At 42.8% G+C, this 10,561-nt stretch overlaps 1 protein-coding gene across 1 annotated transcript; it reads right to left on the bottom strand.

Moving 5' to 3' along the window:
- Positions 1–467: 467 nt before the first annotated feature.
- On the bottom strand, positions 468–10,195 carry mmp14b (matrix metallopeptidase 14b (membrane-inserted); the record flags this gene model as incomplete). The annotated part of the gene is given in 9 exon segments (XM_036138009.1): positions 468–2,009; positions 2,106–2,221; positions 5,551–5,701; positions 5,789–5,927; positions 6,014–6,174; positions 7,872–8,033; positions 8,496–8,803; positions 9,813–9,935; positions 10,047–10,195. Coding segments are annotated over 9 exon segments (1,740 nt in total), but the record flags the coding sequence as incomplete, so codon positions are not given.
- Between the last annotated feature and the right edge of the window lie 366 nt (positions 10,196–10,561).

The following is a 10,561-nucleotide window of genomic DNA, read 5'->3' as shown; positions in this document are numbered from 1 at the left end:
CTGGATTCAAGTCTTTAGTCACAAAGACAACAAAGTCCTCCAATTGTTTCCAGCATCCTCATCGTCCCGTCCTTGCATTCCCATTATGGCGCTCACAAGTATGGTAAGGATGAACACACACACACACACACACACCCTCTCTTTCTCTAATTGTATCGTTTACATATATTTCTCTGCTGTGCAGCAACAGGGTTTATAGAATTGTCCCCATCCCTGTTTCTACTTATGATTTGGATCCGCTCTGCATTTTCCGACCCAGTTTAGCAGCCTGCCAGTTCCTGAGCCCCAGTCATGCGGCGGTGCGGTTGGGGAACAAGAAACCTGGAGGTCCAGGGAGACTGGGGAAGACCAGATGGAAAAGAGACCCGATCAGCGCAAGCGCCTCAGCCGGAACGACCAGGTGAGAGCTGCCGTTACGTCTGAGCGCTTACAGGAGAATCTACTGAGTGAAAATTAAAGCACAGAAAGCCTTTGAAAATTACTTTATTCATGTAAGAGGAAAGAGAAATAAAAGGAAGTACACACATTCTTGTTAAAACCAAATCGTTGTCATTATAATTATAATCCCTACTATTATTGTCACTGCTGAACTACGCTTAGCCCCTGACTAGGAAAGTAGCACCGTAATTTAAACAGCTGTTCAAGTACAATGACAGAAAAGGACTCATTTTTCTTAAATCTTCAATTTATTTTCATTTGAGATGGAGTCAATGTATATATATATATATATAAAAACAATCAAGTTTCAAGCATACATAAATCCCCATTCCCCCATTCACTGTCCCCACATGTATAAAATTAAGGCCACTTTTCAAAGTGTATGTCTCTGTCCAGCAGGACGTTTTAATGTCAATTTACAAAAAAAAAAAAAACATTCAACAACAATAATAGTAACAGTCATAATGCTAATGACAACATCATTCGTGACAAAAGGCATCACTGAACACGAAGGTAACGAATCAGCTGCATGAAAGGCTTGACTTGTGAGTGTTTGTCGTGCTTTATGAGGAAGAAACCAAATGTTTTGTTTCCCTTTTTATGGTCCAAGGTGGCTCCAACAGGTTTAAGTGGAAGATTAGGAAACACAGAAACTAATGTGACTGTGGATTTCAAGTGTGTGTGTGTGTGTGTGTGTGTGTGTGTGTTTTTAAGTGAGTATGTGTTCAAGCTTAACAAGAGGGGAGGACTGGTTGGAGTTGGATGCTCATGCAAAGAAACATGCTTGACTCGGCGCTGCGGAAATGCAGGTTCAGAGTGCGAATTCCCAAGAACACAAACCTTACCACTGGCAAAAACTACAAGGAAGACATTGAAAAATGACTAAAACAAACAGCAACGAGCTGGCGTCAGTAACCGCGGGAGGACGGGCGGAGACCAAAAGGAGAGGAAAAGACAGAAGCATTGAGTGGTTAAGAGAGAAGGGATGGATGAATTAGGCAGTGGTAAGAAAATTCTTTAAAATAAAAGTCTTGCACTTTTCCTTCAGCTCTTTCTCTCCTGATTGGCTATCTGTTGAACATTTGCTCCCATTTGTTCCTATTTCTCCACCCCCCCTCGCTCCATTGGCTCCTCCTCCTCCTACACTTTATCTAGTAGAGATCTTTGGAAGTACAGGATTCGGCGCGGAGTGCCGTACATACGGAAGAACACCAAGGCTGCCAATGTGGCAATCACACAGACCAACAGGAACAACGGCAACACCACAGCCAACGCTCCGTTCCCCTGACTCGTCTCAATAATGGTCACATCCACCTCTTCCTCTGTCTCATTTTCTGTTTCCCTGTCTTTAGGCCAAGTTCTGTCCGTATCCTCCCGTCCCTTTTCCTTTTCCTTTTCCTTCTCTTTGTCTTTATCGTGGCCTCCGCCGCCTCTTCCGCCGTCCGTCTTGGAATCTTCGTTGGGGCAGCCCATCCAGTCACGGAGCGCTGACTTGGGGTATCCAGGCTCCACGCGCATCCTCTGATTGTCATATTTCCAGTACTTGTTGGCTTTGTAGAAATAGGTATATGCTGATGGGTGGGAGAGGCGGAAACGTTAAACATGAAAGGCACCTCCTACAAGTCCTAACGAGCTTGGACTAATATTGTATGTTGATCTATGCTTACCTTGATCTTTGCTCATGAAGGCTGCCTTGATGTTGTCAGGAACACCCTGCCACTTGTCAATAGATTTGGGGTAACCGTCATCGACTCTTCTTGATTGCTCATTGAAACGATAATACCTGAGGAAATAGGAAGCCAAGGAATACCCAGAGTAAGTGACAGCTAACAACACCTTCAAACCCTAGAGGTTTTATAAAAAACTTCGAAACCTGACACTGAATTGTCCTAATGAACTTTAAAGCATGAATTAGGGAGGATAGAAATCTGCTTAAGAAGATGCAACCCTGGATTAGTTCTAGTGGGATTGGTCATGCCAGAAGGCCTGAGCCTTACTCCACTTTAAAAACTGAACATCTGTGCCATGATTGATCTTAGTCTTTCTAACTGTGAGACAGTATCTAAATTACATTTAAAGAAGTTTTGTAAAATGCTGATATATTAAATAATTATTTTTGCTCTTTAACAATGTATTATGGGAAAACCTGCTCAGTTATATAACTTGTTTTTTTGAGTTCACATGAACTAAGAGCAACATATATGGTTGTGCTTTGAGTTTTGCCTGTTATTCTGTTTAACCACATGTGTTATTTTGCTATAACTTTTTTAACTTGTGGTGGGAACCTATGACAATGTGTTGTGGGAAAGACTGATTTCATGTGAAACTAGAATTGTATTGTGCTTCACACACTGATTTGCGCTATTTCTCTCATTATTTTGCTTCACACACTGCTGAGATGCTGGGAACGGTTTCTGTTTTGGAAACAGGCTTTGGGAAACAGGGCGGCTGTGGAGGGAGAAGTGGCCATTCCTTCTCCACACCTGGCCCTTTGTTTATAAGTATATAAAGGGGGGACTGCCCTCAGTCCGGCGAAGTCTACCGTGGGTCCGAGTTGGACGTCCGGCCGCGTGGATTGTGCTCTTACCGGACTGACCGGCTTCCCAGTTCTGTGCCATGGTAAGGGGTGGAACATCACGCTTGTCTGAAAGCAATGTTGCTTTAAGTGCTTGCTACTTTGCGTGTGTGAAGAGCTTGCTGTTTTGTGTTGCTGTATTCTGTGGGGGGTAATAAATATGAGCACTATTATCCTAATAGAAACAGTGTTTATGTGTTTATTTGTGTGTCACCAATCTCTTCCGAATCTGAATAAAAATTTCATAAAAACAAATGCAGAGCTTGATCCAGGCTAAACCTGTCTAGATAATTACAGTGTTTGGGTAAAGTTTACATTTGTGCACACAGCACTAAGGCAGCACTTCAAGGAGGTTTTATGATCGTGTTGTAACTACTTAATTTAACATGTCTGGTTGTTTTAGGTCTTTTAGATCCTCCTTTTGGCCCAATCAATGTCATCCTATTATCAAGACATGAATATATTGTTAGACTAAGAAGGCAGAGTTTTACAAGGGTCCACTTCTGGTCTGCCAGAGAAATTGCTTTCTGTATTTATTCGGGAACACTCTTCTTCTTCAGCCTCTATTTCTTGTGGTGTGCCTCAAGGCTCCATTTTCGGACCAGCTCTGCTTTCATGATGTATACTGAATTTATTGAATTGAATCAATAATCTACTTGACTAGCATTTAATTGTTGCAGCGACTGTGGCTTAGTGGCTGAAGTAGTCGTTTTTGCAATTGGAATGTTATGGGTTCACTTCCAGTTTCCCCATTCACTTGTTGACGTGCTGTTTAATAACCCCTAGATATCTACTGATCTGCATAGTGGTGTATGAATGTGTGTGTGGTGATGAATGTGACTCTAGTGTAAAGCCCTTTATGCTCAGTATGATGAGAACAGTGTTATATAAATTTACTCCACCACCACTACCATTATCGTTATGCTGATGACATGACAATTGGATGACTGTCTCCAACTGCAGCCTCTGTTTGTTGTATACACTGCTTGAAAAAAGGGCTGAAATCACTGCATTGTAAATTACAGCCCTTTTGGATAAGTATAGTTATACTCTTGGCCACTTGTCATTGCTCTCCCACTGTTAGACTTTCGGAACTGTTTTTAGGCGGCTCTTTTTAAAAGGAAGAAATCGAGAACAACTGTCAAGAAAAGTTTTCATTTTATTGTGTTTTTGCCACAGCTAAAACCTACCGTCCTTTAAAAGAATAAGTAAAACTTTGTTATACTGTCATTACAACTATATTGCACTATGACAGTTCTTTAAATATTGCCCATGATTAATGTTATCTCCGTCCCTTGCAGTAAGTTGGTAAGTGTCGTAAATAGGAAGGAAAGATAACATCACCCAACTTTTAGTTTTGGGCATTTTTCAGAGGCAACCTCTAGAATCAGTTTTATTAGGCTGTACATCTGATTGGCCAGAGCAATTGTTTTCTGTTTTCATTTGGGAACACTTCTCTTCTTCAGTTGTGCAGTTTTCCAGAATGACTCATGAACTGGCTTAAATGACCCATACAAGGCCTGGTTTTGACAGTTTGGAATTGGATCTGTGAAGGGAAATATGTAACCATCAGGTTTCAAAGACTTGAAGATTTAACTCCAACATGGACTGTTGTACTCAATAACGTCTTGTTTTGACACTATTCTGCCTCTGACTTATATTCCTTCTGCTCAGATTTTCAATTGATCCTGGGCTTCTCTGCGCTTGGCTTGATGTGGACGTTTAGGTCCTTTTTGCTGTGAGGTTTGTGAAGCCATTACCAGTAATAGCTCCTTTACTTGTAGCAGACAGATGGAAGGCCAGCAGCTCGACATATGGAGACCAACTGTGTCAATTTCAAGCAACTCAAACAGAAAATCTTCCAGTTACAATCCTGCTTGATCTGATATTAACCGGCTGAGTTTTTGTGAGCGACCATTGATAAATTTGTCACTAACTGGAATGTCAACTGATTTGAGTTGCATTAAATAGACCAAATCAACAAAACACCCCCCTTCGTTTGTTAGCCTTCCACTGCTGAGCAGTCCTGCCAACTTTCTGTAATATGACACTTGTTTACTGCGGGTGGGCTGACTAGTAAAAGGAATAACTTCACAGAACCTTGCATCCAAAATCAGAACCATCCCTGTAAACAGAAAAGTCCAATGTTGTTTTTCAGAACTGCAAAAACAGCGACCCTGAAGAGACCCGAAATCTTCCTTGCTCGTGTCTCGTGTTGAGGCCTTTGCAGCTGCGTAGGTGGGTGTTTATGCTTCAAAATGACTGGCTTTCGTGGGGTGGGGGTTATACCAACTGCCTCAGATTAGGCATTTAACTCCCCCTCATAGTTTATTTTTGTATTTATACAAGAGGTACTTTTTCAAAGTCACAGTTAGTGATTTAGTTGTCTTTTTTAAACCTTTTTAAAGTCAACAATAAAACATGTCTTAGGGTAGTGGTAACAGAGGGGGTTTCCCTTTGAATCGCCAACTTCTTAACTACGTTGCCGACTTATTTTAGACATGCACACAACCACCCAGAAGCAAATGATGACTAACTTGTTAGCTCGGAAGAAAAACGTCTGTCCGTTGGGGGTGTAAAAGAGGGCGGCGTCTATCCGATCTTTGGGAAGTCCGGAGCCCATTTCACTAATATACTTGGGGTAGCCAGAGTCAAGCAAAGATTCGGTAAACACCCAGTACCTGTCCCCTGCAGACAGACAGAGACAAGGACCAACAACATGTTAGTCATGTCATGGTTGCACACAAATGCTTTAGTCTTAGTATACTGGCTGACCTTTGAAGAAAACAAATTTCCCCTCTTCATTTTCAAAAGCAGAATTTAGGTGAGGGGGCAATCCCCTCCAAAAGTGACCAGTGGGCATGGGGTATCCATCCAACACACGGCTGTTACGGACTCGCCAGAACCACTTGTCCTGAAATTTTGAAGAAAGGCATGGCTTTACTATCGATCAGCAGCACAAATGTAACCTAAATCGGAAAGCTTTCGCACTGAGTTTACCTTGAACACGAACATTTCCCCTCTGAAGATTCCGATGGTGTCAAAGTGTCCCTCGCAGATGTCGGGTCCAAAGCGAGGCTGGTCTGGTGAGTAAGTGGGCTCGGGGTTGTGGTCGGGTGTATGCGGCGTCAATGGAGGCGGCGGCAGCTCTGATCCGGATCCTAAGTGAGCACAGATACATCTTAATTCATCAGGAAACCAAATAATAATTTTAACGTTTACGTTACAGCACTGTACAACTAACTTTTCCACATTTGGTCACATTCAATAAAACTAATAGTTTTATGGAAATGTTAATCCAGTAGACCAACAAAAGTGAATAATGGCGAAATGGAAGCAAAACAATGAATGGTTGACCAACATTTTTTACAGATAAAAATGGTGCACACTTGTATTCAGAACCACCTTTGGCTGCGGTTAATGCTGTAAGCCTTTTACAGTACGTTTTTAACCTGCTTTACGCATACATAGATCTTTTCTGTGCCCTTTTAAAGCTCAAGATGAGTCACATAGGATGAACATCTATTTTCTAGCCACACATTTTCAATTGTATTTCGGTCTGAAACTTTGACTGGGCTATTCTGACACATCAATATGCCTGGGATATGCATTAAGGCTGGTTCACACGACAGGTTTTTAAAATAGTCGGACAATTTTTAAAGCCTGAGAGACACCACTCGTAATGATAGAATATCGAAGATATAACAGGTTTGCTCATACAGCGTGTGTTGTCCAGTCAGAAGGCGAGCACAACAGACCACACCCGAATAGATTTCACTCACGATCATTCAGATGTCTGACAGGACATATTGCCAAACCTCTCGAGATCAAACGTGAGTTCAGAGTAAATAAACGTGGACGATGAGCAGAATAATGGCAATAGTTTGTGGACTGATTTTAACAGAGAAAAAACATAATCAAAAGAAAAGGTGATGGTTAAGGGAGTGGAGACAGTGCAGCTGTACCTTTGCTGCACTGTGATATGGAGGTGAGTTGGTTGGATTTTTTATCACCTCGCTTTCTGAATGGCTACATGTTACATTCAACAGGCTGTGGGCTCACTTATCCTCTGGGAACATCACACACAGCACACTAGGATATTGGGGCAAGATAATCCAACATGTTGAATATATATAGTGAGGTTGGAGTTGTCCTGACGTTCTGCCGAGCGGACCTGATCAATCACACACCACACACGGCAGGAATATCGCTCAAGATTTATCTTAAGAGCCACGCCGATAGACGGCGCCTCTCGGAAGGGGGAGATTGGGGCTAAAAATCCTGCCGTGTGAACCAGCCTTTACATTGTAGCTATGGGCGTACGTTTAGGGTTACTTTCCTGCTGGGAGCCTTAGGTGTTTTGCAACCTCTAAAAGGATTTCTTCCAGGACTGTTTAGCTCTATTCGTCAACTTTGAGCAGCTTCCTTGCAGATGCTGAAGAACAACATCCCCAAAGCATGATGCTGCTGCCACCACCATGTTTAACAGTGGGCATACTGTGCTTAGGTAGGTATTATTAGTTTTCCTACACAGAGTTTTGGCTTTTTACCCCTACCCGAGCTGTGGATCTCTGCAGCTCCTCCAGAATGAGCTGGAGGAGCTGTCATTTTCGCTAACCCCCTCCCGCCCCACCCCAAAAAATATGTTTAAGTTTCTGATTGTAACGAAACAAAATAAATGTTTTAATCATCTTTTTAGAGACCAAGGAGCAGTCCGTTTGAAAATCATAGCGAGACTTTGGGCGGCTGTTGTGATGAGAGAGACGACAGTTTAGAGGAACATTTTTGTTTCGAACCCATGATAGGCGAAGAATAACATATGCAATAGTTTGTGCAATAGTTTGTGCTTGTAACACACCATAAAGTTGCTGAATGCCTCTGCGGTCATCATCAGGAAGTTGGAAGTTGTCCGTGTCCATCCACTGGTAGAAGGGAGCCATGATGGCTGAGGGGTCATGGGAGTGCTCAAGACCCAAGGCATGGCCCAGTTCGTGCACCGCGACAAGGAAGACATCGTTACCTGGAACACAGAAGACCCATTACACCGACTGCTTCGTTTTGAGGGGGAGCCAGGCGCTTATTCTGGGGAGACAAAGTTTTGGACTCGAGAGGGAGGAATCAGGTCCTTCCCGATTTAGAAATGACTCAGAAGCACATCGCTCTTACACATCAGCAGATCAAAAATAAAATCAGATGAACTTCATGTGAACACAAGTTTGACTCAAAGCGCTGACACTGGGAATTTCTGTGGTTTCTGCACTTCGAAAATAAGCACATTCATCCAAGCTTTCTCTGCCTCAAAAAGCACCGACGCAAGTCTGGACCTGTACCAGGTTTTGCTTGTGACAGCAGAAAAACAAAAGCGCCCGGACTCCAAACGAGTTACTCCCAACATTTAAGCAGTTTCGTGTTTCATCAGGTTTTGGAGAATCTATGAAGAGGTGAAAACCCTCGTTTCACTGTCGCGTTAGAGTCGCCTCACCGTACAGATCCCGGTTTCCAATCGTCCATGGCTCGGCGGCGTCAAAATGAGTGTCTCCCCCGATGCCGTTGCCAGGGAAGTAGGCATGTGCCAGGAAGCCCCCCTCGCCATCGAAAGGGCTGCTGTCGCCGTGGAAACCCTCCGCGAAGAACAGCATGATGTCGGCGAACTCCTCCACCTTGTCCCGGATGTAGCTGTAGGGGATTTCCCTGAAACGGAGCGGGGTGACGCTCTCCCACACCTTGAAGGCCTTCCTGATGGCCTGCTGGGTCTCGTACTCGCCCACCTTCGGGCTGTAGTTCTGGATTCTGCACAGCGCCAGCAGTTACGTGCGACAGTGGAAAAGATAAATAAATAAACTATAAATTACACAGAGCACAAAGAAAATCTTTCAAATTTCAGATTTTAAACATTTGCCAATCGGGAGCAAAAAAATAAAAAAATTCCAAAAGTACTGTTTACTTTTCATATTTTGTTATGTTGTAGCAACACATTTTAGTGGATTTTAGTGGGATTTCATGTGACAGAGCAACATAAAGTGGTGCAACGACGGAGAGTTGAAAGAAAAACTGACAAAAATGTTTTGACCAGTTAAAATCTGAAAAGTCTGACATACATTTGTTTGCAGCTTTGTAGAACCACCTTTGGTTGCAATCACATCTTCTTTTTGTCCCTACCAGCTTTGCACATACTGAGAATGATTTATTTATTTTTTTGCTTATTCTTCTTTGCAAATAGCTCTTCTCAGTCAGACTGATGTGCGGTGTTAGTTTTCCGCCACAGATATTTTTACCTGGTCCAAATAAAATATCAGAGTTCAGAAAAACACATCTGTGTTGTGTAGCGAGAAATTCTCCCAGCTGTGGATCTCCTCCAGTGTTACAATGAGGCTCTGGGCTGATTCTGGGATTAACGCTCTTCTTACCCAGCCTATGAGTTTAAGTGTATGGGCATGTCTTGGTAGGTTTGCAGTTCAGGCAGACTGTTTTCTCTTTTCAGATAATGGATTGTGAAAATGATCTTTCTCCCTGATTTGTCTGCTGTGTTCCTTGGTCTTCATGATGCTGTTTGTTCACTAATATTCACAGGCCTTCACAGAACATTGAGATTTATACTAGGATAAATTACACCCTATCTGCTAATTTAAGTGACTTCCTAAAGCAAATTCTTTAATTCAGGGTTTTATTCAGATGGTTCAAAGTAAAGGGAATGAATACAAATACACACACTTTTCAGATTTTGACTTGATTGAATGTATCACTTTGCTCGTACTTTAGGAATACTTCATCTGGTTCACTTGTGACTTTGCTGACTTACGAAAACGTGATATCTGTCTTCTGCCACTTCAGGTTCTGAATGGCGTAGCGCTTCCTCCTCAAGTTGCTCTTCAGCTCAGCTCCGAACTTATCTGGCACTCCACAGCGCGGCCGCTTCATGGCCCTGTGTGAGAGAGAGAGAGAGAACAAAGTATGTTCAGTTCAGGGGCAGAACTAGCACGTTTCGTATGATGTGCTTCGCTTTTTTTCCTTTTTCAGTGCACATGGTACTAACTCGATCGTCTTCTCGTCCATGCTGCCGGTTACTGTGAGGCCGTAGAACCTCTGCATTGTGGCGATGGCTGAGGAGAAGGAGTGAGGGGAGCGAAGGGAGTGGGTCCTCATGTCTCCTGGGGGAAGGTAACCATACTGCTGCAGCCATGACTAAAGATCGGAGAAAAAAAAAAAAGAGAAATCTCATGAGAATTCTCATGAAAAAAAAACACATAATTTCTGGTTTTATCCAAGATAAAACATAATTGAGAACTAAAAACACATTTCAGCTGTTTTTTTTGTTGATGAACCTGTTGGGGACACAGTATCATACGGCTACAAGGACGCCTACAAGGAGTACAAGTCCAGGAAGTTTGTGTGCCTGCAGCGAACACACATTCCACTCTGGGAGCCAAAATGAGCTCCTAAATAACTTCTGTGTTGTGTAGCCTGAAGGAGTTGCATCATTTTCAAGGACTTGGCCAGACTCCAGTTAATTATTAAACCCAAACGCTATTCAACCATCAGCATGACTCG

The sequence above is a fragment of the Fundulus heteroclitus genome, chromosome 6 (genome assembly GCF_011125445.2).
Source record: "Fundulus heteroclitus isolate FHET01 chromosome 6, MU-UCD_Fhet_4.1, whole genome shotgun sequence".
Classification (NCBI taxonomy): domain Eukaryota; kingdom Metazoa; phylum Chordata; class Actinopteri; order Cyprinodontiformes; family Fundulidae; genus Fundulus; species Fundulus heteroclitus.
Note: the sequence above shows the minus strand (reverse complement) of the source record. Positions and strands in the feature narration are given on the sequence as shown.